Source organism: Perognathus longimembris, chromosome 3 (assembly GCF_023159225.1).
Source record: "Perognathus longimembris pacificus isolate PPM17 chromosome 3, ASM2315922v1, whole genome shotgun sequence".
Lineage (NCBI taxonomy): Eukaryota > Metazoa > Chordata > Mammalia > Rodentia > Heteromyidae > Perognathus > Perognathus longimembris.
The window spans coordinates 117,499,423-117,527,281 of NC_063163.1; the positions used below are offsets into that span (position 1 = coordinate 117,499,423).

General features: G+C 61.0%; 1 protein-coding gene and 1 long non-coding RNA gene across 2 annotated transcripts in view; one reads left to right on the top strand and one right to left on the bottom strand.

Moving 5' to 3' along the window:
* Window positions 1–2,395, top strand: part of LOC125349634 — a 15,750-nt gene extending 13,355 nt beyond the window's left edge. The window contains exon 3 of the long non-coding RNA XR_007210548.1: window positions 2,384–2,395. This is a non-coding gene — a long non-coding RNA (uncharacterized LOC125349634). The remainder of the gene's footprint in view (window positions 1–2,383) is intronic.
* Bcl9l (BCL9 like) overlaps window positions 1–20,984 on the bottom strand; it is a 26,445-nt gene extending 5,461 nt beyond the window's left edge. The window contains 5 exon segments of the mRNA XM_048343947.1: window positions 2,688–2,807; window positions 3,478–3,863; window positions 5,124–5,224; window positions 14,387–14,443; window positions 20,184–20,984. Coding sequence (XP_048199904.1) covers window positions 2,688–2,807; window positions 3,478–3,863; window positions 5,124–5,149 — 532 coding nt within the window. The 5' untranslated portion in view covers window positions 5,150–5,224; window positions 14,387–14,443; window positions 20,184–20,984.
* Window positions 20,985–27,859: the final 6,875 nt, after the last annotated feature.

Here is a 27,859-nt window from a genome sequence, read left to right on the forward strand (position 1 = left end):
TCACCTAAGCTCACACACCCAGCTCGGACCAGCAAAGCCCGAACCGGAACCCCTAGCCCTGCTCAGCTCCGCTCTGCCCACTCCGCGTGGTCTGTGTGTGTGCGTGCGAGCACGCACCCCTGCACACGTGTACATACCGTCCACTGGCCCGGGTGGGGAAAAGGCAGGGACGACACAAACTGGTGCGCGATTGACTTTGTATCTAAGCCTCAGTTTGTTCATCTACAAATGGAAGCACCAGCCTCTGCCTCGCACAGAGCACAAGCCAAAGGAATATACGGACCCTGTCACCGAGGACATCAGTCTGAATGAGAGAACCAGAGAGGCAGTGTAGTGACCGGGCACTGAAGGCTCACACTTGTAATCCTAGCGACTCAGGAGGCTGAGATCTCAGAGCTGTGCTTGGAAACCAGTCTGGACAGGAAAGTCTCAGACTCTCCTCTCTAATTAATGACCAAAAAGTCAGAAGCAGCGTGGTGGGTCAAGTGTTCGGAGCGCCAGGCTTGGGTGAACATTTAAGGAACAGCACTTAGGACTTGAGTTCAAGTCCAGTACCAGCATGCACACGTGCATACACAGGACATTAAAGAGAAAAGAATCTTCCCTCTAACTGCATTATTATCTCCACAAATAATCAACAGACAGTTCCTAATAGCCCAGAATGACATCCTAGGAGCAGTCGAAGTAGACCAGCCGCCCTGAACACCAAGAAAAAATTTGCTCCCACGGTCATGAGCTTGACTCTCACTCAGTCCTATCTTGGAAGACTCGTCAAAGGTCCTGGCCTGCGGACAATCTGGGGAGCCACCTCCTGGGTGAAGGCAACACCCCTTTTCCCGGGGCCCAGCTCCAGGCTCCCCTCCTCCATACACCGCATAATAGCCCTGCCCTGGACCCTGTCTCTGGAATTTGACATAGAAGAGCAGAGCCAGAAGTGTGCGGAGACTTGAGAGATGGCCTTAATATGTGAAGACTGTCCTGAAGAGGACAGAGTAAACTTAGAACACACAATAAGCTCCTGGATACAAGCTATGGGGAGGGCTTACTTCAAAAAGGAACTTGCTAGGACAACCCTAACCACAGAAGCTGATAATGTTCTAAGTGTGTTACATGAATCCACTCATACCTTATACCAACTTTATGAGGTAGATGGTGTTTATAGATGAGGAAACTGAGGTCTCTTCCGAAATTTACACAAATAGTAATTGCACCCTTGGGATACAAACCAAGTCTGACCACTGAGCCCATGTTATTAACACCAACATTTACTTGCCCCTCCATTAAGAATTCAAGATGCCGGGTACTAGTGGCTCAAGCCTATAATCCCAGGATGATTATATCTGAGGATCACAGCTCAAGGGCTAGAGCACCTTCCTAACAAGCTATGCTTTTGAAAAAAGAAAGAAAATAAGGAAACCTTTAAAAAGCTGAACGCAAGCTCGGCACTGGTGGCTCACACTTACAGTCCTAACTCTTCGGAAAGCTAAGACCTGGAGAATCAAGATTGGAGGCCAACCAGGGCAGAAAAATCCTCGAAACCCTGTTTCCAATTAACCAGCAAAACGCCAGAATGTAGGTGTGACACAAGTGGTAGAGTTCCAGCTCTGAGCAGAAAAAGCTGATGAGAACTCAAGGCCCTGAGTACAAACCCTTGGTAATAGGAAGAAAAAAAAAAGAAGAGAGGAGGGAGGGAAGGAAGGAAGGAAGGAAGGAAGGAAAGAAGGAAGGAAGGAAGGAAGGAAGGAAGGAAGGAAGGAAGGAAGAAAGGGAAAAGAAGACAAAGAAAGGGAAGGGAAGGAGGGAAGGGAGGGAAAGCAAGCAAGCAGTATACCTAATGCACTCCAGGTGTGTGACATGGAATCTTAGCAATTTTTCTTTTAATCTCTCTATATCTTTCAATGTTTCTACAGTGATGCAGCCTAATGTTACTGAAGTGTTCAGCCAAAGACTGGGCCACCAGTCAGTCCCACGGGGGCAGGAGAGGGCCTAGGACAACGTGGCTTTTAAAGTACCAGCCAGCTGCCCAGGCTTCCATGCTGGACCCTCTACAGGATGGCGTACAATCATTCCACATGCGGTTTCCTCTTCTGTTAAGGGTTGCATCTGGTTCTTCTCATGGAAGGTCCAGATATACACTCATCGATTAAAGAATAAGAGGCGTGTGCCTCCACTCCTCATCCTGGTGACATTCACTGGGCACGTGCCAGGAGTCCTCAGAGGTTAGGGAAGGGCAGCAGAGCGAGTCACATGTGGCTCACATGCAGGCTTAGCAATGGCTTTGAAAAGCAGAGCCGACTGTCCTTGCTCCCAGGGAGGGAGGGTGGCCCTTTCCTGCCCTGCCTCTACTGACCAGTAGGTGGCAGCATAGGCCAGCTGTTCACAGTAGAGGTGTAGGTGAGCTAGCCGGGAAGGAACCCCAGCCACCAGAGTCCTTAGGAAGAAGGGGTCCCTGAGCACCCAGAAGACAAGGGCCGGGCTGTCAGAGCGCAGGGAGAGACGGTCTGAGAGGTGGGACGGGGAGATCAGGAGCCTGAGCTCCTAGTCTTGGCTACAATTGGCCCAACTCTGTCTTGAAAGTGATGTCCTAGGTGAGGGGGAAGCTGCCTCAGGACAGCCACCCCGGGGAGGCGCCCCAGGCCTGGGCCACCGGGGAATCCTGGGAATTGTGGCATCAAGAGCACACTCACTGTGGGTGGCCCCGATGGGCTTGTCATCCTCCTCGCTGTCGGGGCCGGAGCACCATTCGTCCCCGCTGTATGGCTGCTTCCGCTCCAGCACACACCGCCGCTTGCTCCGAGGTGCCACCTCTGCCCGGGCAGGGTGCAGACAGGAGGAGGAGTGAGCGCCCAAAGGCCCACTCCTCCCGCACCCAGGTTCCCTCCCAGGGCCACGCTCCGGGCCGCCTCGAGCCCGAGGGCGCTGCCCAGGCCAGGGCGGGCACCTTGCCAGTCCCTGGCCCCTACCACACCACCATTTGTTTCTGATTTCTCTCTCCAGCCCGGGTTGCCCGATTCCCCTCCCCCCCCCATACCAAGCACAGCATAATCCCCAACCACAACTGGTTCTAATTAGGGAGGGGAGGGGAGAGGCGAGGGAAAGCCTCGGCAACTCTTCCAGGCCTCAATGCCGGTTCCCTGAAAGTCCTTCCAGCCAGGAGGAGAGCAAGAGGCTGGGGGGGGGGGGGGGGCAAGGGGTCTGCCCCTCACTCCAGGACGCCGCCTGTCCCCTCAGGCTGCCATGGGAAGGCAGGAGACCAGAAAAATCTCATCACTCTGTGTGGCCCTGCCCATAGGTGGCACCCTGGTCAACCCCAATCCTCAATCACACAGTTGGGGATTGAGTGTGTGTGTGTGTGTGTGTGCGCGCGCACGCGTGTGTGAACAGGGGAGGATCTGACAAGATGAGTAGGGACATGGTCTCCGGAACAGTCTGGGTCTTGGACTGTGGGTGACTTGAAGATGTTGGGGATAAGGGTACCTTTAGCCTCCGAATCCAAAGATGGGGTCCCAGCCTCCCGCTGTTCTCCAGAGTCCACCGAGACGCTGCGCTCCCGCTTCACCTTGCCCTTGAGCGAGCTGAAAGGGGGTACCCCTGCCTGGGGGCTCTTCAGACTTGAGTTGCTGGGTGAGATCTGGTTGGCCTTGGCCCCATGGCTCCCTGCCCCCACGCCCTTGGAGCCCAGGTTGCAGGTGGGTCCTTGGTTCACATTCTGGTGCTGTGATTGGGCCCCGCCATTCCCTGTCTTGCCATGATTGGTCAGCTTATTTTCTGGGTGCATTGGTTTGGCTGGGGCAGGGGGGCAGTGGCCGCGGGGGGACAGCGGCGGGCTCCCTGGAGCTTCTCTCCTCCTGGGGTGGGGTAACCTGGGAGAAGGTGGGAAAGACATAGGTTAGCCTGACTGGGGCTAGACATGCCTGGACTCTTAACTGCCTCGCCTGCCTAATGGCGTGGCTGAGGGGCACCTCAAGACCACCTGCTATTTCATTCGTCCATCCACAGCTCCTTAGAAACGAGCCGATGGCCCTGTCTACCCGAGGAACCCGACAAGGGCAGGCAGCCTCTTCTCACCTATACCCTTTCCCAACTCGAACGGAAACTCGCCCCCACCCCCCAGCCCTAATGCCTAAGGCTGGAGATTTCCCAGGCACTATCTCCCCTCTGGCAGCTCCCCCCCCCCCCCCCCCCCCCCCCCCGCCACACACCCCTTTCTGGGTTTGCTGTCTTCCAACTCCTTTCAAGGTCCTAAATCTCAACTCTCCTCTGATGTCCCAACACCAGAAGGGGGAGGGCTACAGACCTATGAGTCACCCAGTTCAGGTCCCAGCCCTATTCCCCAGGGGAGGGGGTGGGAAAAGCACTCTGGAGAGTGGTACCCTCAAGTCCAGACGGCTTCTCAGAGCCAGAGGGGAAGGCCTGGAGAGGGTGGGCCAGCCGGGCCCCGCAGGCAGGCGGGGGCTGGGGGAGGGGGGGAGGGGAGCGGCATGTCAAGCAGACGTGATTGCAGCTAGAAGCCAAGGATTCCTGCAGCCTGGGCTGCGGGCCCTTTAAGCTCCAGCCCGCTCCCCCCCGCCGCCTCCCCCTCCCCGGAGACCTATTAATAGCCGCTGGAAAGATCACATCACGGGAGAGGATATTTATCCCCCCTCATTCCACACCAGCTCAGATTTATTTCAGCTCTGCTGTCCTGCTGCTGCCGCCTGGCCCTGTCTGCCCGCTTCTTCGGGGGAGGTGGAGAGAGGCGGGCACCACCCGCACTCCAACTCCCACCCCTACCCTGGCACCGCGGCCAGGGGGAGCCGGCGGACCCCGCATAGGGGGCCCCCGGGGGTCTGCTAGGAGCTCGGACGGTTTTTGGAGGGAAGACCTCGAAGGAACCAAAACACAGGCATGGCTGGCTGGCTGGCTGTCAGCCCCCTGGGCCCCGGCGCTGCTGAGGCTGGGGTGCAGATGCGGCCCCAGGCCAGGCCTTCCCACGTGGTGCCCCCCGCCCCCCCCCGCAGCCCACCGGTGGCCTTGGGAGCCCGGTGTCCACGGGAGCTCCCTCTCCACGCCAGCGCGGTCACCGTGGCCCGCCCTACCCCACGCTCCGCACGCGCATCCCGCCCTCCAGGTCACCCACACACCTTGTCTTGTTAGCCAGGATCCTCATGGCTCCCAAACACTGTGGGACCACGGCCCCTGTGCGTGCCCGGGGCCCGCCAGGTACTCGGCGCTGGAGCTCGGACTGCAGCAACAAGCCCCAAAGAGAAAACTTGTGACTTGGAGAGAGGGGAAGGAGAAGGGTGGGAGGGCGGAGGGGAGGACCCAGCAGCCCTGGGACTGAGGAACTGGATTAGGTAGGGTGGGTCTGGGGAGGGTAGACTAGCTGCCGGGGTCTCGCTCCTGGAGGTCAGTCCGGGCCCCATCCCTCCCCCCCCACCTTGCCCGCAGGGGGCTCGCGGTCCCCGGCCAGCCCCTTCCCAGGCGCCCACGGGCTTCCCAGGTGGGTGCGGTGGCCCAGGTGGCCGCGTGGGGCGGCCCGAAGGTGGCCCGGGCGCCCCCCCCCACCCCGGGGAGTCCCCGCGGTCAGACACGCCCCCCCCACACGCGCGGGGTGGGGGCACCGCGCAGGCCCCGCCCCGGCGCTGCACCCGGCCCCCGGGGCGCCGCAGCCTCCGAGGGGCCGGGGCGGGGGCCGGGCCCGCCCCGCCCCCAGCTCGAGGCCTAGCCCGTGCCCATCCCGGCAGGCCCGGGCGGGCAGCGAGAGGCCTGGCGGGGCCCCGGGGCTGCAGCTGGGCTCTTCTGGAGACCAGCGAGGCGGGCTCGGATTCCTCCCCGACCGCAAGAATGCAGGAGCCTCCCCTCCCCCGCCGCGCCCCCCTCCCCCGTCCCCCGGCAGAGCCCGGCGAGCGCGAGCGGGAGGGCGAGCGGGAGAGAGCGAGCGAGCGAGCGGGCGGGCGGGCGGGCGGGCGAGCGAGCGAGCGAGCGGGCGGGCGGGCGAGCGACAGAGCCAGCGGGCGGGAGGCGGGAGGCGCACGGCGCGGCGGCCCGCGGGCCCCGCACGCACGCGAGGCCCGCCGGCACCCCGAGTGTGACACACACGCACACACACGGCTCACACGTGGACAGGGAGACAAAGACACGCACGGAGCCCCGGGAAGGAGGCGCGCGCTCCCGGCCGGCCCCGCGGGCCCCGCCGCCCGGGGCGCACGGGCCGGGCCGGAGCGGGGCCGACGGGGCCGAGCGGGAGGCCGAGGCCCCCGGGGAGCCCCACGCAGCGCGCGGACCCCGCGGCCCGGCGGGGCCCCCGCCCGCCCGCCCGGCCCCCTGCGGCAGGTCCCCGGGGAGGGGGGGCGGGGGGCGGGGGGCGGGCGAGGCCCCGGCGCTTCCCCCCGTGACAGGTCCGGCCCGACACACCCGTGCACGCTCGCGCGGCTCCCCGCCCAGCGGCGGCGGCGCGGGGGCCCCCCGGGGTGAAGGGCCCCACCTGCCACCCTCGCCCAGCCTAACCCTAACTTAACCCCGGGCCGCGCCGACCTTCCCCGCGCCGGCCCGCCTCCGGGGGAGGGGAGGAGGGCTCCTCGGAGGAAGGTTCCAAAGTCCAGGGCCCAGTGCGGCCACAGCCCGCCACCCCCACCTCCTCCACCCCCCCCCCACCCCCGCGGACACCTGAGCGCCGGGCGGGCCCACAGCGGGCCTCCTTCAAACCCAGCCCATTCTCCACTGTCCACCCCTTTCCTAAGGGGGAAACTGAGGCCTGGGGAAAGGAAGGAGCGGCAGCACGACCAGCGCAGAACCCCCATCCCAGGCACCCAAGTGTCATCATCTCTGCCGCCAGGACTGCTCCTCTGACCTTATGCCAGATAGGTGGGCTCCCCAACATTGCAGTTACAGCCATTAGTCTCAAGGAGCCCGGCAGGGCAAGGGGCAGGGGCTAGCCACGACCTAGGTTTACAGCCCCCAAGGCAAGGCTCTAGGATGATTTGGGGATGGGGCTGTCTGGAAATAGCCCTCTCCAGTGGCCCCAGGGAGGCCCCCTCCACCCCACCCCAGCTCCCACCCAGCCACAGGGCGAGCCCAGTCAAGCCAGGATGAGTCAGGACTTTCCCATCTCACACTCCCCCCGCCCCCCACCCAGCTGCCCCTCAAGAGCAGGCCCCAGCCCCTAAAGAGCTGCTCCTCCTCCTCCTCCTCCTCCACCCCCCCCACCTCCCTGAAGACACTGGCAAGGCCTGGCCTTGGGAGGCAGGAAGGGCTGGTTCCTGCAACCGCAGTTCTCCAGGCTCCAATGGAGAAGCCTTCCTCCGTACCATACTGGGAGCTCCCTAAGACTGGAGAAAGGAAAGGGATGGACCTCTGGGAATGTGGCAGCTCTTAGGGAGGGGAGACGTGACACCATGTGCTCACAAACAGGGAGGGAGCAGGTGCGAGTCACCTGAGGAAAAGGCCAGGAGCTTACCCAAGAGAAGGTGCCTAGGGCAAGGTGGGGTGTGGTGGTAGTGTACTGCCTCAGTGTGGCTGGCGGAGGGGGGGGGGGGGGGGCCTGAGGCCAGAGGACTGAAGAGTTTGAGGTGCGTCCTAGTCTCAAAAAATGAAAAGAGAGCTGGCAGCCACATCAGGAGGCTGAGATGTGAGGCTCCAGGTTCAAAGCCACATGGGGTAGGAAAGTTCATGAGCCTCTTACCTCCAGTTAACCACCCCAAATCTGGAAACAGAGGTGTGGTTAAGTGGTAGGGTGCTAGCCTTAAGTGGAAAAGCTAAGTAAGGGGCAGTACCCAGTCCCCCAGTTCAAGCCCTAGTACTGGCACAAAAAAGAAAGAAAGGAGAGCCCGGGTTATTAGCCCCCACCCTGTACCTCCGATGGGGGTAGGGAGTGAGCATCACAGCCTGAAAGGTTAATGTAAGCCTGACCCCAGCCAGGAGAGAGCCAAGGAAGGCTCAGTGCCCAGAGCTTCCAGGTGCTCAGCTCCAGCTGTGCTCAACAGAGCCGGGCCGGGGAGGGAGGGTGGCTTCCCACCCCCCAGCTACACCCTGGCTGCTTCCACCCGGTCTACTTCCAGTCCTGAGCCCCAGCCTGGTGATCAGCTGGCCCACCAGTCTCTCAATGCTCAGTTTACAACCGCCTCAGGACTGAAGGTGAATCTCAGGCCTGGGTTCAATCCCAGCTCTGCCAAATGAAACATAAAAACCAACGGGCCAGTGGCTCCCACCTGCAATCCTAGCTACTCAGGGGGCTGAAATCTGAGGATCATGGTTCAGAGCCAGCCCAGGCAGGAAAGTCTGTGAGACTCTTAACTCCAAGGAAACTGTCAGAAAAGCTGAAGTAGGGGTATGGCTCAAGTGGTAGAGAGCTAGCTAGCCTTGCGGGGGAGAGTTCAGGAACAGTACCCAGGCCCTGAGTTCAAGCCCCAGGACAGGTATAAAAATAAACAAAAACAAACCCCAAAGAGGAGATGAGGAAAGGCTTTGGAGAGCCTTATGTGCAGCAACCAGGCACTTCTAGGAAGGAAAGTGTACAACTAGAACCCCCTGTAATTCGTGAAAACACACCTGTGCTGGGGGCACCGGGGGCAAAATCCTTGCTGTCTGGATGGAGGTCCAGCCAGACAACAAGGTCTCCATGTCTCCTTTCTCCTGGTGTCAGGCCTCTCTGGTCCTCAGGTCTCCCTCTAAGGTCACTTCCTCTTCCTGAGGGGGTGACTCAGTGGCGGGAGGGGAGGTCAAGGATTCGCAGCCTAGCAGGAAATCTGCTCAAGGACCAAGGTGCTACTCTGGGACCCTCTGTGTGGGAACTTCCAAGCTGGGGGGGGGGGCTTCCCCCCTGGCCCTGGTTCCTAGCAACTCTCCCCACTTCCTCCCACCCCCCCCCCAGAGGAGTCCATGCAAATCAACGTTTTGCTTGGGAGGTTTTGCCTGGGAGTTTCCAGCCCCACCCCACCTCCCCACCTGTATCCCCAGGGTGAGACCAGGCAACCACAACCCCGCTGGGCCATGAAGCAGCCTGATCCTAGAGCCTTCCAGCCTAGGACCCTGAGCAGGGGACCCTGGGGGAGAGCAGTTCTGCCCATTCTGGGTCCCCGTCCCTTGCAGAGCCCGCGAGGACAAAGCGGCACTGCCCAGACAAACCTGTGTCATCACCTCACTTCCCGTGGCTCCTGGAAGCCATTACCAGGTAGCCTCGGTCCTAGCATTGGGGTGCCCCAGAGACTGCTGCTCAATCCCTAGCTGCTCCCTCCCCCAGAACAGAGGGGTGGGGAGGGGCGGGGGGCACAAGGAAACAAGACAGGGCAGGAAGCCCAGGCAGGCGGCGGCGGCGGGCACTCTGGGCCAGGCACAAACAGCCAACACAGGAAACCACAGCCCACCCCCGCCCACCCCACCCGCCCAAGGCTCTGGAAGACAAGAGTGCCAAAAGCTTGGTACCCCAACAGAGGCCAGGGGCAGGGGTTAGCCCAGGCCAAGGGAGGAGCTTGAAGCTCCCTAGCCTTCTCTCGGCCCCAGACCCTACCTGGGGAGGGGGAAAGGAAGCCAGGCTGGCAGGGAAGGTGCTGCCTCTTTAAATCCACCGAAATCCTGAGCTAGGCCCAACCCAGCTCTGGTTTCACAGGAAGGAAAGGAGCTCAGGAGCCAGTAGGGCAGGCGGTGGCGGCTGGAATTAGCCCCACCGGCCCAAATATATCTGGTCTCCTCTTGCCACTCCACTGGCACTTCCTGCCCCCTGGCACCCGTGCCGGAGTGGGGGTGGGAGAGGGTCTACCTGGTGGGATAGCCTGGGCTCAGGAGGTGGCTGGTGGCTGCGGGTTGCCTATGGGGAGGGAGTGATTTCCCAAGCCTTGATTTCTCAGAACAGGGAGAGATGAGCAGGGCAGCAGCGCCCTGGGGCCCATCACCTGGCCTCAGCCCTCCAAGGGGTTAACGTGGCCCCCTCTTTTAGGGGGGTAGGGGTGGCTGAGGAAGCTCCTCCAAACTGCCTGGCTGTCGGGAACAATGGGGCCATTGTGGGAGGAGTGGAGTGCGGGCAGGCTGCTGGCACAGCCCGCGCACCACGGGGCGGGACCTCGCCCAGAACCTGCCTGCTGCTCCGCTCCGCGCTCTCCCCCAGGTACTGCCACAGGCAGACACCTCCCTCCGGCCCAGCACCCCGGCGGCCTGGCCCGGCCTCTTGGCACCAGCAGCACCTGGAGGGCCATCAGGCTCTACCCACATGGCCACCCAGGCTGCCCTGACCCTCCGGGAAGCAGGGGCAGGAGGGCCGGGGGGGGGGGGTGAGACAGGATGTGTGCCTGTGATCCTCCAGCAAGGGAGACAGGAAGGCCACATGGGGTTTCCAGTGTCAGTCCTGGCACTCCTGGGCAAGAAGGGCTTAGGGGATTGTGAGAGCAGACGCGGACAGGGTCCCTGAGCCCAGCCCTCCTTTCCCACACGCCCACCCCATAAACCTGCCCTCCGAAGACATCTGGTGCCCACGGCCGCCTCGAGACTGGGGCTGAGACCCCAGCGGGCACCCCGGTGCAGTAGCATGAGAACGGACCAGGTAGTCGGGCAGGGTACCAGTCCCCTCGGACCCTTCTGAGCTGTGGGGCGTCGGGCCACCCCTTTCTCCCTCTGAGCCCCAGTTTGCCCATCTGCAAAAGTGAGGATGATTTTACAAAGTGAGCTAGTAGTAGCAAACTCACTCATGGAATGCCCAAGTCCTACCAGCCTGCAACAGACTCTGTGTGGCCCGGATGCTCTCTGACTGGCCCTGACCTCTCTTGCCATGCTACCCAAGTAGGTGGGCATGTCATGAATGTACCTTGGGTGAAAGGCAGGGATGTATCATCCGGATGTTTGCTCTTTGAGTAATTGAGTACATGGGGCCCAGGAGCATGTTGGTTGTTAGTGTTTCCACGGCTTGTCCTCTGCTCTCCTGGAACAGGCAGGCTCCCTCCACTAGCTGCCCCTCAGGCATTCCTGGGCTCACCCCCCCCCCCCCCACAGCAGGAACCCAGAGAGCATCTGTCTACTGTCCCGCCTCAGGTCTCTGTCTCCAAACCCCTGAGGCAAGCGAGGAGGGACTGCCCTTTCCCTGGCCTGCAACCCTCCTACCAGGCACCCTCTCCTTGTCTGACCCTTTTGGCAGTCACCCTAAAGTGCAATAGAGGGCCTGGAAGAGAAAGAAGGGCAATTGACATGCATTTCTGGCCAGAAGGAGGCCCAGGGACAAGACCAGAGGGCTGTACCTCTCAGGGGGGGCCCACGTGCCCCCAAAGGGTTAACAAGGCCCTAAAAATAACCTGCTCCCAGCAGGACCCGCCGATTAGAACCCTCCAGCCATCTGTTCCCATTTTCTCCTGTTCACATTGGAACATCTGAAACCAGCCCCAGAGCCCCAGCCTGATCCCAAAAATAGCCCCGGCCTGCCCAAGGAACAGGCCCAGAGGCCGGGCACAGGAGGCCTGGCCAGCTCCACAGTGAGCCATGGCTCAGGCCCACGAGCTCTGCCCTCCAGGTCCATGAGGGCTGTCCCCTCTGTCCCAGAAGGACAAAGGGAGACAAGACCTTAGTCAAGGGCTCTGGTCATCCCTCCTAATATCAGGCTAGAGAGGGCACCTACTAGCCAAGCCCCGGCCTTCGACTGGGGGAACCCTGGCCTCACAAGCACTTTTACCACAAGTTAATCCCCAGAAAATTCCAACCACCTGACAGCGTGGCTCCCCTCACCTGGGGGCACTGGGAGTCTCAGTCCACCCACCACCGCCTCCTCCCGTCCCGGGAGCCTTGACACTAGCTGTCACTCCACATCCTCCTGGGTCCCAGGGCACACAGAGCCAAGGCAGGGCCCTCAGCACTGGCCAGAGACCTCAGCAGCTCGAGGATGCTGGGATGTCCCATAGATGCTAGGAATGCCCAGACGCTTGCTCCCCTTCCCGGCTCTGGAGAGATGGGCTCTCTCCCCGCCCCTCCGTGGCCAGCAGGTGACAAGTATGCCCCCCTGGGCTTCTCTACCCGGGCACTGGCCCTTCACGGTGGTAGGAAGAAAGAACACCCAGGCAGGGAATCTAGAGGACAGAGACAGGCCTGGCAGATGAGGTCCAGGGCACAACCTCAGGCCGCCACTTTTCTCCCCAAGGAAGAAGGCCCCTGACCCTAGGCCAGGAAGAAGAGGAGGTGGCCATGGAGCCATTTCAGGACAGAATGTCTTGTTCAGTCCAGTGAAAGAACAGAGCGGCAGGGGATGGTCGGTGGGAGGGGTGCTGAAGCTGAACTGAGCAAGCAGCCCGCCCAGGGAGGGGGGAAGGGAGGAGGGCTGGGCTGGCTCTGCGAAGTGCAAGTTTGGGGCAATAATGAGAGGACAAAGTGCTCAGCCTCCCCCCTCCCCGCCTTCTCCAGGAAAACTTGCAACCAAACCATCAGCTGGCACCAACAATGGGGAAACTGAGGCAGCAACAAGGGGGGGTCTTAAGAGTCCAGACGTGTATAGTACTAGAAGGGCTGTCCCTTCCCCTCTATCAATCCTTTCTCCATTCGAGCCCCTGGGGTGTCAAGAGTTCCAGCAGAAACTCTGCTGGTAATAAGGAAGAGGGTCTCTAACATTAATTGAGCATTTGCTCAAACCCTCCACATGTATTATCTAGTTTATTTTTATTTATTTACTTACTTAGTCTGTCATGGGGCTTGAACTCTGGGACTGGGTGCTGTCCCTGAGCTCTTCAGCTCAAGGCTAGCGCTCTGCCACTTTGAGCCACAGCGCCACTTCTGGTTTTCTGGTGGTTCATTGGAGATGAGAGTCTCGTGGACTTTCCTGCCCAGGCTGGCTTTGAACCGCCATCCTCAGATCTCAGCCTCCTGAGTAGCTAGGATTACAGGTGTGAGCCACAGGCGCACCCCCTTTATCTAGTTTAATCCTCAAAACAACTCCACTAAAAAAAAAAAAAAAGCCCTCTTATTTCTTATGTTATTGAAATGAGGTGTGGCTATGTTAGCAGGCTAACCTGGAAGCCCTGGGATAAGGGGGAATCCTCTTACCTCAGTGTGCACTATTTAGAATTACAGAACACCACCTCCCCTGGTCCTAGAAGTACTGTAGAAGAGAAGGGAAGCCCGGGATGCACAGCCTCCCGTCAGGAGCCACTCCAGTGATGGGGTTCTCAGCCAGGGCACCACGCGCGGTATCCGCTCTGCTTCAAGAGCATGAGTGTCCTGTCCAGCCTTACCCTCATCCCACAAGCCTGCCTGCTGGGTACCGGGTCCCACACCAGAGACCACACGCAGTTCCTGCCCGGGGAGGAGATCAAAGCCAGCACGCCGCTCCCCACCCCCTGCACGCAGGTGCCGGCGGGGCCCTGAGCTCCTAGAGAGCAAAGTTCCCAGGCCTCCCACCACCGGCCTCCCCCTCCCCCACACGCTACCTCGGTGGACATCCAGGTCCCTCACAGCCAGCAAGGTGACAAGGCAAGTGTCCTGGACCACGGCTCTGGCCCCCTGCTGAGACATGCCCTGGGCTAGGAAGAAGTCGGCCGCCCCTCCGTGCCCCAGGTGGGGGTCAAAGGTCAAGTGGGGCCGGCCTGGAGTCCAAGCCCTGCCGTCGGGCCGCCACGCTCTGCTGGGCCATACCTGTCCACTCTTCTCCATTTTTTTTCCCACTGCCTGAGCTGGAGGCACAGCAACTTCCTCCCCATCTCTGGGGAAGTAGCCCGCCTCAGGGAGGGGAGGGGGGGGATGAGATGAAGAGCCTAGAAGCCCCCACAACAGGGAGAAGCCCCTCCTCCCGGTCCCTGGCGTCCTCCAGCTTTCCCTAGTCAGACGGGAGCCCACAGGAGTGTTTGTTGTGAATTCAGGGAGTTGTTGCTAAGTAAGGAAGGAGGGGAGGGAGGCTGCCTGTGTGTGTGTGTGTGTGTGTGTGTGTGTGTGTGTGTGTGTGTGTATGCGCATGTCTCCTGAGCCTATAGAATCAGGGCAGCAAAAGCCACATGAAGGCGGCAGATAGCCACTCTGGCTTTGACAAAGCCCAGTAGAGCCCAGAGCCAGCTAGGGCAGCAAGTAATTGGCATAGCTTGCCCTTGGGGCGCTGCCTTGAGTCTCCCCACCTCCCACCAGGGGAAAGATGCAGCTGAGAACAGGGCTGGAACTTTCACTGGAGCCCAGCTTTAACCCTCCTCATCCCAGCCCCTCACCCCACCCAGTCCCCACACCCCCATCTAGGTGCCAAGCCGTTTGCCCACCAGGAGCCAGGGGAGGCCCCTCTCTTCCAGGGGTGCAGAATGCAAGGCCAAGTGGGGGGGGGGCAGAAAGCCAGGAGGAGGGAGCCCAAAAGACAGAAAAGCCAGCCGAGTGGGAGGCTAAGCCAGGACGGTGCGGCCACTGCAGAGAGAGACCAGGGAGGCCCAGAAGGAGGCCCACAAGCACGCGCGCGCGGACTGCTCACCTCCGGAGAATGTGCTCAGGCTCAGGCTCAAGGGTGTGGTCTGAGATGGGGGGCTCCCTGTGGAGAGAGGGTCACAGCTAGAAGCCCCTCCCCCCCCACGCCAGCCATCTTATGCCCCCATCCTCCCAGAACCCTGGCTCCAGCCCTCCCCCGCCCCCCACCCAAACTTGTACACACATACACGCAGCCTGCAGCTACAGGAAGTCCCTGAGCTGCTCAGAACACCCCCCCACCCCCGACACCACGCCAGGACTTCTGTGGACTGGCCGGGAGCCAGGCCTGACCCAGCTGCCCCCCCTCCCCCCCTCCCCGTCCTGGAAGCAGGCAGGCAAGGAGAAGGCACTGGAAGACCTCAGAGTTCCCAGATCGCTTGGCCCCACGGGAGGCGGGGAAGCCTCCCACCCCTGGCCCCCGAGGACCTGGGGAGTGGGAAGCCTGAGGACCCCCACCTCCCGTACCAGCCACGGGGAGGTGATCTTATGTCAGGGAAGAGAACGGCTGTGGTTCCTGCAGGCCCTGGGGGGGGGGTCTCCCTGGCTGCAGTCCCCCCGCCCCGGAAGACGCCCAGTCCTAGGACTTGGCCTGGGGTAAGGAAGGCCTAGCAGTTCAGTAGCCGGGACTGGGTGAATCTCCCACAGCAGGCGGGAGGGAGGCTGGTGGCTGGGCTCAGTTTGTACTGGGGGTCAAAGGGGAGTTCTTTTCCGAAGAATTCTGGGAGAGACGCCAACTAGAGCAAGCTGCTAACCACCCCTCCCTCTCTCTCACTGCACTGGGGGGGGGGTCTCTGCCAACCAGACTTAACCCTCTGCAGCCTGTGTTGCTCCCAGGCCCGGGACAGCGTTGGATTCGGGCTGGACTTAGCGTCCACTGCTAGAGGCAGGCAGTTACAGGGTGCCCGCCAGAACACGGTCCCTTCTGGCACCACCCTGCCCTGCCACCACCTGGGTGACTTTTCTGGACTCATCTACTGAAGGTAGCTGAGCGTCTGCAGTGTGCAGTGACGTGTGCGTGCGTGTCTCCGAGACAGAGATTGAGAAACACAAACTGAAAATTCCTTGCCAAGCCCCTCCCCCTGCTGGGTCACTCGGCGCTGTACCAACCTGTGCCTCTGGCCCGCCCTCCCTGCCCCTGGGCCGGCCTAGCCCATGCCCACCTGCAGCTAACCTCCCCGGGCCCTGCCTGGCCTCCAGAAGACAGCATTCAACTAGAGTGCGAGATCCCAGAAAGGGAAACTGAGTTCTGGGGAGGTATCAGGGCCTCCAACCTGTACAGCCCACCCCTGTGCCAGTCCGGTCCTCAGAACTTCCTCTCCCACCCACTATGTCTAATGCAGTAGGAGGGAGGGAGCCCTGGGACCCAGGACTGCAGGGGCAGCTACTCCCCCACCCCCAAGGGCCTGCATTCCAGGCCCCTCCATCCTCTGCTGGGGTGAAAATAGACGCTTGTTGGCGGTTCACTGCTGCTCACCAAAGAACTCAACTTCTCTGAACTTACACTTTGCCACCAAGCTCCCAGGTCTGATGTGACTAGTTGTTCCTTGTCCCCAAAGAAGCAAGTGACAACGGTTGGGGGGGGGCGGGGAACTTTCCTTTAGAGCTCAAGATCTTCCTTAACAGCTTCACAGCCAGCCCTGTCTCTTCAGGACAGAAGGCGATCTGGCCCTGGGGGACCCCTGACCCCTCACAGGGCTGGGGACCACGAGGGCGACCGTTTATCCCCAAGTGTCTCCAGCCCGCCACTCTCTCTCCAAGGGCTAGGACTGCCAGGAGCCTTGGCCCTCCTCCAGGAAACCTCCCTATCAAAGGGCAGAGGACTCCACGTCCAAGGAGCCGAGGAGCTGCGGGAGACCTGTGACTACACACCCAGACATGTTCCCAGGGAGGAGGAGGCGAGAGGGATGCAAAGCACACACGTGTGCACGCACACGTCAAAGATACATGCCTCCAGCCACAGACACATACATAATCAAAGTACCTCCTAAAAAAGAACCCCCAAACTCTCAAGACCCAGAGGGACTTGCCTATATTCCAAGAGAGCCCCAAGAGAGCTCAGGAAACTACCAGACACTGGCCAACCACATAAAATTGCCCAGAGACACACCAGCTCTGACACACACACACACACACACACACACACAGCAGTAGTACGTGGCCATGCGCTAGCACACACACTCCACCTCCATGCACAGCATGAAGTCAGATTAGAGGACAAGGTCCCTCCTTCCTAGTGGAGAGGGGAGTCGAAGGGGTGGAGAAGTACTCTGGGATTTCAAAACAATCCTGGTTTCGAAATGCTGGAAATGCTGGATTCAGGGCCATTCCCAGTTGAGAAGGGGGGAGGGGGAGGGGAGCACGGGCTCACTGAGCTGCTAGCCCAAGACCAAGGGGAGAGGTTGGACAGAGGAAGTCCCAGGCCAGGGGGAAAGGCCTCCCCCCGCCCCCCCAAAAGAGACACCAAGTCCGGAGGGGCAGCAGCGGGCCCAGGGCCAAGCAGGAAGGGCCCAGGCTGCGGGACTGAAGGCAAAGGAGAGCTCCTGGCTGGCTTTTGCCACTGACAGGAATAGAAGGGAGCCAGGGAGAGGCCTCTACTCCCCTAAGAACTGAGGGCAAGGGGGGACCTGCTCCCCTGACCCACCGCCTTCCGCCTCTGCTTCCCCAGCAGCATTTGGGTCTGAAGGGGGGGCCAGGAGTGAAGAGGTCAGGGAGAATAGGGGACAGCCAAGGGCCAGTAACATTGGGGGGGGGCAGGCTGAGGTAGCAACACGGTGGGAATTCACATCTTCTCTGCCCTCCACAGAGATGAGGGTCGTAGGGGAGACTGAGGCACTGCAACACCCACACACACCCAGGAAGTCATCCCTCCGGGGACAGCCAGAGGGCCCTTGCTGCCCCTCCTCCAACCTCCAGGGAAAGTCGGGCCGGGCTCACCAGGGAAGGAGGGAGAGAGGGAGGTCAGGCCAGGCTGGGGGTGGGGCCCTGGAGGCCTGGCCCTGGCCCTGGCACCCGGCAGAGGAAATTCCAGGCTGTAACTCCAGGCTGGCTCCAGGGCCGCCCATCCAAGTGACAAGCGGCAGCTCAGGAACACCGGGACGGTGGCCCTCAGCTCCACCCAGCTGGCCACCCAGCTCCCGAACCCCAGCTCTGAGACGGGGAGAAACTCAGCCATCCATGGAGGGGATGCTCAGCCCTCCCGGGAGCCCCCACCTGGTCCCCTGAGCCAATGGGCACCTCTTTCCCCGGGCCCTGGGGCCCGTCCCCGCAGTGCGGCTACAGGTGGGCAGCTGTTGGGGCTGGCAGGCAGAGGCCCAGATGCCAAGCAAGCTACAGCAGCCAGGCGCTCAACAGGTTGAGCCAGTCCCCGAGCAGGCGGCCCCACCCCAGGGGGAGCGGGCCAGGCAGAGGCTCCCTGCCCGCGGCACCCAGCCGGCACCGCTTGGCTCCCACGGCTGCCGCTTTCCCACGGTGCCATCCCCCTCCTGTCCCTTCTCTCGGGTCAGCACCGGGGCAGTGCCCAGGGCTCTAGTACAAGGAAGCAAGGGATGCCATTTTCCCATCATCCTTGGGTGCCCAGGCTTTTGAGAGTCACTGTCAGCAGCCAGGAAGCTGGGGAGAGGTCAACGTGGCACAGAGACAGCAGGAGCCCCAATGTGCCTCCCACCTCCTGGCAGGCCTCTTTTGATCCAAGGAAGACTGGACACATAGTCACCCTGGCTCCCAGGAGCTGCCTAAGGGTGCTGGGACACAAACCTCAGCCTGCAGTGGCGCCCGAGGCAAGGTGGGGGGGGGGCCCAGGTTCTCCCTGGAGGAGCAGTTACAGAGCTCCTTCCATTGAGGCCAAACTTGTTGCCACCTGCAACCTTGGTGCTTTCCTCCCAACCCACTCCAAGACTCCCCAGAGCTCCGTCTCAGCCACTCTCCAAAGGCAGACACCCTCACCACCACCACCACCACCACCCCACCCCCCCCACCCCCCCGCCGTGTGCAGCATCCTCTCATCTACAGCAAGTGCCAGGCACTCCAGCCCTCGCCGTGTCCGCTCTGCCCCCAGCTAGGTCTGTGCCAGAAGACTACTGCCTTGCCTCACCGTGGCTGAACCCCGAGGCCAAGGCACCAAGAGACAGGAGACCGAAAGGAGCTCAATGAAGCCATAGGTGTCCAATGTACCTTCCACAAGCAAGACCACTCTAGCCCCTGTGACAGGAGCATAAGAATCATTCTACCTCTCCCTCACCAGCCCACTTCCCACGATCAACCCCACCCCATCCCAAGCAAGAGTCACAGAAGTCAGCAGAGAACTCAGGAGAGGGAGGCGGCCAGCACTGGCCCAGTCCTCCAAGGCCCAGAAGGTAGATCACCTGAGGAAAGCAGTGCCTGCCTGCCACCTTCTTTCCCTCCCCACCCCTGGCCTTCCTCCTCCATTCTCACCATGTCCTGAGGCTTCAGGGCCTCAGCGCACACGCTGGGAGGACAGACCTGAGCACGCTCTTCCCCTGAGGGCATGAAATCATGGTCTTGACCCAGAGAAGGCAGCCAAACCTATGCTGGGGGGCCGCAGAGGAACCCCTGTCCTCCAGGAAATGGCTGCTCCCCTAAAAAGACTAAAGGAGGAGAAGAGGAATGGAAACCACCGCCCCCCCCCTCCCAAGACTGGAGAGCTAGTTTGAGCAGATACAATGCCTTCCCAGGTAAACAGTACAGCAAGGAGTAAAGGGGGGGGGGGAGGAAGAAGAAAGGGCAAAGATCAAGAGGGCCGCAGAGTCCCTTTCCCAGGGCTCATAGCCCGGCTCCCTCTCTCTCAGAATACTTTCCCTTCTGTAGCAGAGGGCCCCTAGACGGACACAGACACATACCCCAAGTAGCAGACAGGAGGGGGAGGGAGAGAGGGGGTGTTAGAAAAACCCGGAAGGAAGGAAGCTGGACAGACAGACAGAAATTGATCCTGGCTTCATTGCTCCAGAGAGACACCCTCTCCCAGAGAGACTTTGAGGGGACCCTCTCCTCAGACCCCAAGAGGGAGAAGGGAAAACTGGACCTTGATCCCTCCAGAAACCAAATTCCCAGAACCCTAGGGCAGGACATACCCCAGCCAGGCAAGAGGCCTAAAACTCCCTTCTCTCTCTCTCACCTTCTTCCCCCAAGGGCTCCTTGGGACCAAGGCAGGGGCCACTTCCTCCGGGGCAGTGCCGGGCCACCTCCAGTGAACTGTGTGACCGTCCCACCCCCACCCTTCCCACCCCCCACCCCCAGCGACAAGCCCCCGCCACTCCTAGGCCTGGACAGGGGAGGTTCCTCCAGGCTCCTGCAGCTCAACGGCAAGGCCTGGGGGCAGAGGGCGACCCCAGATCTCCCCAGGGCCAATGCACCTCCTCCCGGAGGCTCCCGTCCGACAGGGGAGGGGTGCCGGGGTGCGGGCACCCACGGGGTCGGTGAGCCTGGGAAGGGGACTACATCTCCCAGAAGCCCCCAGGGCAGGGTTCGCTGCTCCAGCTGGCCCAAGGCCGGCCTTGTTCTCCGCGCTAGGGTGGCAGGGTCCCCCGGCTGCCCCCGAGCCCCCCTCCCGGTGCTCGGGAACTGCCAACCTGCCCGGGGGCCTCGGAGGAGCCTCCCCCGGCCCTGGGGGGCGTCCCCCGCCCCTTACCCCGGCCCGGGGACGCGTGCGCCGGGGCCACAGACGATTCCGACCGCGTCCCCTCCCCGGCCCGCCGCCCCCCCCTCCGCCCCACGCCCCCCCGCCCCCCACCCCCCCGCGGTCGGGCCGGCCGGGCGGGACGCGCCCTCGCCCCCAGCCCACCCCTCACCTCGCGCGGGCCGGGGGTCCTCACGCCAGGCCGGAGCTGGACGCCATGGCCAGGTCGGGGGCGGCGGGCGGATGGGGGTCCCCCTCCGGCCGGGCCGCTGGAGGTGCGAAGCCGAGGGCGGGCGGTGAGCTTTTGATCCTGGGCGTCTTGATCTCAAACCCTGCCCGGCCCGGGAGAGGGGATCCGGGAATCGGTGGACGCCTGGGGTCCCGCCTCGCCACCGCCGAGCATGGTCGTGGGCGCCGGGCAGTGGCGGGGAGCCGGCACACCCGCCCGGGCCGGGGCGCGGGGCGCGGGGCGCGGTGCGCGGGGCGCGGGGCGCGGGGCTGGGGTCTCGGCCCCGAGCCTCCCGGCCGGGGCTCGGGTCCCGCTCCTCCTGCTGCTGCTCCTCCTCCTCCTCCTCCCTTCCTTCCTTCCTTCCTTCTTTCCTTCCTTCCTTCCTTCGCCTCCGCCTTTCACTTTCCCCCAGGCCCGCGGGGACGCCGGGCCCGGGCGGGGAGGGGGCTGTCTGGGCGCTTATTGTCGATCCGACGCCGAGGGTCCAGGTCGCAACCCCCGGGCTGCGCGGCGCCGGGAGACCCGGGCGTGCGGGCGTCCGGCCGGCTGGCTCCGGGCGGCGGCGGTGGTGCAGCGGCCCCGGGTCCGGGGCATGTCCGGCCACTGGCTCCGCCGCGCGCCGCCGCCTCCCCGGGCTCCCCCGCGCTGCCGGAGCCCCGCTCGCCCCTCCACTCGGCTCCGCTCCCCAGCCTGAATAAGCATCGGGGCTCGCTGGCTGCCTCCTTCTGCCTTCATACCAGAGCCCGGAGAGGCCCCTGTCAAAATAAGAGCTCCCCCATCTCGCTCGACTCCTCGCCCAACCCGGCTCCCCCAGCCTCCCAGTGGCCTGACTCGGTAAGGCGCCCGGCCGGCTAGCGGGAGGCGGGCTGGCCCGCGGGCGGGGAGGGGGGCTCTGTCTGTCTCCCTCCTCCCCTTTCCCGAGGACGGGGGAGGACGCGCGTCACCAGCAGCCCCGGCTAGGGTGCCGTCGGAAAACCCTACTTTCCTATCTGCATGGGCTGGAAAGAGTGGGAGATGTCTGCGCGCGCGCGCGCGCGCACACACACACACACACACACACACACACACACACACACACACACACTGGGGTTCCCCCCCCTTCATTGTATCCACCCATATCCATTATGCAATGTGCATTTCTTTATTCACCTCTCTCACCTAGCAGACCATGAGATCCTTGAGGACATGCACTGAATTTTTTCATCTCAGTCTTCAAGTGCAACGTGGAGGCTAAGAAATTGTGTCTTTGTCTTTAAAAAAAACAAAAACACATACTTTCTTCTTTTAAAGTCAAAAAGCTTCACACAAGCAGGGCTCCGGTGGCTCACACCTGTAATCCTAGCCACTCAGGAGGCTGCGATCTGAGGGTCAAGGTTCAAAGCCAGGAAAGTCAGTGAGAGTCTTATCTCCAATTAACCATCAGAAAACCGGTGGTACTGTGTGGCTCAAGTGGTAGAGAGCTAGCCTTGAGCGGAAGAGCTCAGGGACAGTGCCTCTCCCCTCCCCCATCCATGGAACAGGAGGTGCACTGACACAAATGCAAAGCATTTCTAAAAAAGCATTCCATGCCAGTGGCTTTGAGGATCGTGGTTCAAAGCCAGCCCAGGCAGAAAAGTCCGTGAGACTCTTATTTCCAATTAACTACTTAGAAAAAGCTGCAAGTAGCACTGTGGCTCAAATGACAGAGCTCCAGCCTTGAGCAAAATGAAGCTCTCAGGAACAGCACCCAGGCCCTGAATTCAAGCCCCGGGATTGGCATCAATAAATAGCATTTCATGTTATTTCAATGTACATCACAAAACCTGCACGAAAGCTGTCACGGCCCCACTACACTGAGTGGGAAACTGAGGGGTACGTTACCTACTCAGGGGTACACAGCCAGAAAGGGGCGAGCCCAGGCCTAGGATTTGGGTCTGCTTCTTTCTCTACCCCACCTGCCTAGAATTGATACCAGGTGACATGCATGGGCTGGACACCAGCACGCCTAGTTGTTCTTTTGTTTTCTCTGTCCTCTCCTCACAGATGGTCTCCAGATAGCTCTGGCCTTGGTGACGTTTTCTCTCTCTTCTCAACATAGGTCACATCTGTGCCATCCACCTGAGTGCTTACTTAGGTATTTCATCTTGTTTCTCCCGCATGTATGTCCGGCTGGTCCTAAGAGATTCCCAAGGTTGACTCAAGTGCTGTGGGTTCTTCATAGGACCTTAATGATTATTAGCTTGATGGGTTGATGGTACCAAAAGCTGGGCACTGGGTGAAGAAGAAGAAGAAAGAAAGAAAAAAGAATTTCCCTATAACCCCTGCTACATCACAGGTCAAAAAACACTCATGCATATTATCTTAGAACTTGCTTGACTCCATTCACCAATTGTCCTACAAGCTTCTGGGATAAACATTGTGCTGCACTAGGTCTTATCCTCTTATTTATTTGCAGTGCTAGGATTGTTTGTTTTGTCCATTGTGGGGCTTGAACTCATGGCCTAGGCACTGTCCCTGAGCTTTTTTGCTCAAGGCTAGCACTCTACCACTTTGAGCCACAGCGCCACTTCTAATTTTCTGGTGATTAATTCGAGATAAGAGTCTCATGTACTTTCCTGCCCAGGCTGGCTTTGAGCCTCAATCCTCAGTTCTCAGCCTCCTGCGTAGCACCCAGCAGTATTAGGTTTTGGTTGTTGTTTTAGTTGTTTTTTGGTGCTGGTACTGGGGCTTGAACTCAGGACCTCATGCTTGTTAGGGAAGTGCTCTACCACTTGAGTTACACCTCCAGTGCCTTTATCCTCATTAAAGGAAAAAAAAGTAAAGGCCAGAGAAGCGGAGTCCCTTCCATTATGAAAGATTCCAGCTCCTAGGATGCTACTTGACCCATGAATAGAAAGGGATCAATTTCAAGTGAGGTGCCTGTGGTTCATGCCTATAATCTTGGCTACTCAGAAGGCTAAGATCTGAAGATCACAATTCAAAGCTAGCCCAAACAGGGAAGGAAAGTTCTTGAAACTCTTTTTTTTGTGTGTGTGGATTATAGGGCTTGAACTCAGGGACTGGGTGCTGTCCCTGAAGGCCAGTGCTCTGCCACTTTGAGCCACAGCACCACTTTTGATTTTCTGGTGGCTAATTGGAGATAAGAGTCTCATGAGGACTTTTCCGCCTCAGCTGGCTTCAAACTACTATCCTCAGGTTTCAGCCTCCTGAGTAGGTAGGATGACAGGCAGGAGCCACTGGTGCCCAGCTCATGAGACTCAGGGATAGTGCCCAGATCTGGGTTTAAGCCCTAGGACTGGCGTACACGTGCACACACACACACACACACACACACACGAGTCCAATTTCTTCTTCTCATGTTCCTACAGTACAACATGAGCCACAAAGTAGAGGACCTGCTCTCAAAGAGCAAGAATGCTCAAGATCAGGTCTTCTCCATTTACCTGCCTCTAATCACATATATAACAAACCACATGGGGAGAGAGAGAGGGGGGGGAGAGGGAGAGAGAGGGGGGGGAGAGAGAGAGAGAGAGAGAGAGAGTCTGAGTTCAAGCCCCAGTACTGCCAAAAATAAAGAACCAATGTCTGTGGAGGTGAGCGGTGAGTTTGCCCAGGGAGCCCAGCCGGAGCGGAGGCGCGTTGGGTTCGGTGTGCGCGGCGGCGCGGCCGTGCGCGGCTCCCCGGGGCGTGGCGGTGACTCATCCCCCCGGCGTGAGTTCCAGGTCGGGATTCGGAGCGGAGCTCGGGGCCGCCACGAGTTCGGGGCGGGACTCGGAGCCCTAGGAGGGGGACCCAGGCGGAGGGGGAAGGGGAGGCCCCGCCGGGGCCGAGCGGCTGCTCCCCCTCCCGGCGCGCCCGGGAACTGCCGCGGGCCTCCCCCGTCTGTCTGTCTCTGTGTCACTGTGTCACGGGGGGTGTCACAGGGGTGTCACCTGCGGGGATGGTGGCGTTCGCCAGGGGAAGTGCTCCTGTGTGCGTGCGGGCGCCTGTGGGTAGCCAACTTGTTGGGGTGTCCGCGCCACGCGCGCGGGGCGGCTTCTGGGAACTTCGCACAACTCCATCTCGTACGACGACTATTTACCTTGGGGTGGGGGCCCCCCAGGGCTGGAGATGAGCTGAGGTCGGTAACCCATCCGGAACCAGGATCTAGCAGCTGGTACCCCTCGCCGGCTCAGGTGCGCAGCCCGAGAGGGTGGGAGGGGTTCGGGCCCCCACCCCCCCCACCGCAGCCGCGCGGGAGCCCGGGAAGGGTTAAGGCGGTCCCGCCCCCCCCCGCAGCGGCTCCAGCCATTGGCTGCGGGCTCTGTCAGTCAGCGTGCCGAGGGCGGGGCTCGCGGGGCGGCCGCCGCGTCGCGCAGCGCCCCTCATTGGCCCCTCGACCCCCCACCTCACTCCGCTGCCGGGCTGCGCCCACGGCCCGCGCTCGGTGGAGACGCCTTCGCGGGCCCCGGAGGCGGCGCGGATCCGGGCCCCCGGGCTTCGCCGCTCGCTCCAGCCGCCCGGCTTCCTCCTAGAGGGTGATTATTATAGAACCGACTCGCCGGGCGGGCGGGCAGGAGCGTGCCCGCGCTCGGAACACCGCCCCCTCCGCCGAGGCGGCCCGCGGCCTGTCCCGCCGCCCCGGAGCCCGCGGTCCGGCCGCGCGCGCCGCCTGCGTCCCGGGCCGGAGGCCCCGCCGCCCCCTCGGCGCCGGGAATCGCGCCGGCACTGGGGGTCTCGGGTCGGCCTGGCGGAGGGCGGCTTCTCCGGCGCCTCCCTAAGATTATGGAGCCCACCCCACCCCCCAACCTGAACTTGGAACGTGGGAGCCCGTGGAGGTGGGGCTAGGGGGCGCTGGGGCCGGGGTCGGAAAGGGAAAGGACTTTGGAAAAGGTGCGGGGCCGGGGAGCGGGCGGTGGGGAGAGGGGGCCGGCGTGGGGGGGACTCTTATCCTGACAGGGCTCCCGCCTTCCCCGACTGGAGGGTTTGGAAAAACTGAGCAGGCAGCCAAGGCTTGGCTGGAAACCTTGCAGCCCACCCTCCTGGGGACACAAAGCTGGAGGGGGTGGGCAGGGCAGGAGCGGGGGGGAGAGGGCGACCCCGGGGAGGACCGGGCCTCTTTTGGGGCTGGGGGCCCAGGTCCCCGGGGTGGGGGTTCCTGGCGACGTCTCCCCGCAGGCTGGTTCCCCCTTCTCCTCCCCCCCTCCGCTCCCCCCTCCGCCCCCCCTCCTCCACTCCAGTCTTGCAGATTGCGGGCAGACTTAACTCCTTGCGCGCCAGCCTGGCGGCGGGTGGGGGGGGAGGGGCCCCGGACCCCACGCCCACAGCTTAACACCTTGTGGCCCAGGGCGCGATCCCGGAACTTAGACCGGCCCCTGTTCCCGAAAGTCGACCGGATACCGGGGAGGCCCAGCGCCGGGCACCCGAGAACCGCCGAACCCCTTCCCCTGCGCGCAGCCCGGACGCAATGCCCGCCCTCCCACTCCCACCCGCGGGGTCTCCGCCGCCGGTGCCCCGGGCCAGTCGTCGCGCCGGGGTTCCCCACAGGGAGAAGCGGAGCCTGCGAGTCCTGACCCGGCCCCAACTCTCTTCCCGCCTGAGTCCCCACGCGGGAGACCGCTGCGCGGCCCCTCTGGGGCCCACGGCGGCCGGGAGAGCGCCGACAGGGCCTGCGGGGTGCTGGAGGCCCAGACTTCGCGTCTGCCCGGGTCCTCCCGGCCGTCCCCCCCCCCCCCCCCCCCGCGATGCTGTGGGTGACGGCTGGAGGAGGGGGTTTCAGGGCGGGCAGGAAGGGGTTAACCGAGCGGCCGGGCTCTAGGTGAGAGCCAGGTGAGACGCCGCCCAGCTTGGCCTCAGGTGCTCGGCGGTGGCGAGCCCAGCGACACCGGCCTCCAGGGCTGCTCGGGTGCCCCCTGGTGGCTCGATCTGGCTCTGCAGCTGCCAGCCAAGGCTTGTTGGGGGTGCGGGAAGGGTGGGCAGAGTGCGCCTCGGTCAAGGGAAAGCCATCCGCTGGGGGGCACACCTAGAGGACCCCCCCACTGATCCCTGCCAGGCGGTGCCCTCAGCAGGCCGCGTCCAGATCCTCGCCTTGGGAGCTCCACTTATGGATCCCAAGTACCCACCAGACAACTGGAGGTGAGCAGGAAAAAAGCCTGGATCTCCCCCTAGGAAGCAGCCTTTCTCTTTCCTTCTTTGCAGCCTTGCAGCTTCCCACTCCCTCTAGACTCCAGCATCAAATACAAATCTCTTGCCAGGTTCAGAAAGCTCTTCCCTGCCACCTTGGCTCTTCCACTCCTATGACTTCTTAGACAGGCTGCCTGTCTTCTGAGCTTTTCCCCATAGAAAGACTCTACTGGATGAGATCGGAGGATCACCGTTCAAAGCCACCTCGGGCAGGAAAGTCCATGAGACTCTCATCTCCAATTAATGGACAGAAAACTGGAAGGGGAGCTGTGGCTGAAAGTGGTAGAGTGCTAGCCTTGAGTGGAAAAAAGCTCCAGGAAAGCTCCCAGGCTCTGAGTTCAAGCCTTACCACCAACACATCTCCCCCCCACCCCCCAAAAAAAAAGACAGAGATTTTAAGCTCTCAACCACTTATCTATCCCCAGCATGACTGAGACTTTCTCCTATGGACTAAGAAACACTCCCAGGTCAGCAAAACTGAAGATTTAGGAAGGCTCCCTTCTCCACACTTTTAAGTCGTTTCCTCTCATTTCCCTCTACCCTCTATTTAAGGTTCCCTTTTGCTTTGTGTAGGCATTTCAGCAAACAGCCCTGTGTACGGCCATATCTGACTCATTGTCAGATTCTGTCTACTAATTCCTTCAGCATCTATGAATTGAAAAACTACTATGTGCTGGGTGTGTATGTTGGTAACAAGATGGATGTAGTCCTTGCCCTAACACAAGTAACAGCACAGTTAGGGCTGGACAGACGGGCAGAGAATTCAATTCAAGGTGATGGGAACTTGGGGGTGCACTTAGGACAAGACCCTACCATACCCAGACTCACCAGTGTGCAACAGGAAGCAACATGTGAGCTGAGATTTCTTCCAGCCTCACTTGCGGGTCTGTGCAGGCAGACAGTGTAAGTCTCACTGGTGGATTAAAGAAAGCTACAACAGGATTCCAGTAGATTACACCAGCTGTGAGAGATCTCTAAGGTTACATTCTCAAATGGCCCATTCTTTTTTTTCCCCCTTGGTTTTATTATCTTTTGCTTTGCCAATGCAAGAATTTGAAGCCAGGGCCTTGTGACTGGGGCTCTACCACTTGAGCCACATCTCCAGCCAGGCATTTTGCTGATGGGCTCTCACAGATTTTCTGCCCTGATTGGCTTCATATCTTGAGCCTCCTGATCTTGGCTTCCTGAATGGCTAGGATTATAGGCATGAGCCAACAGCACCTGCCCCTGACACTTAATTCTTCAGCTCAAGGTGAGAGTCGTTCCTTTTTTTTTTTTTTTTTGTCAGAGCCTTAAATTTGGGGCCTGGGCACTGTCCCTGAGCTTTTTTGCACTCGGGGATAACACTCTATCACGTTGAGCCACAGCACCACTTCCAGTTTTCTGGTGGTTAATTGGAACTAAGAGTCTCATGGATTTTCCTGCCCAGACTGGCTTCAAATTGTGATCCTCAAATTTCAGCCTTCTATTTTATTTTA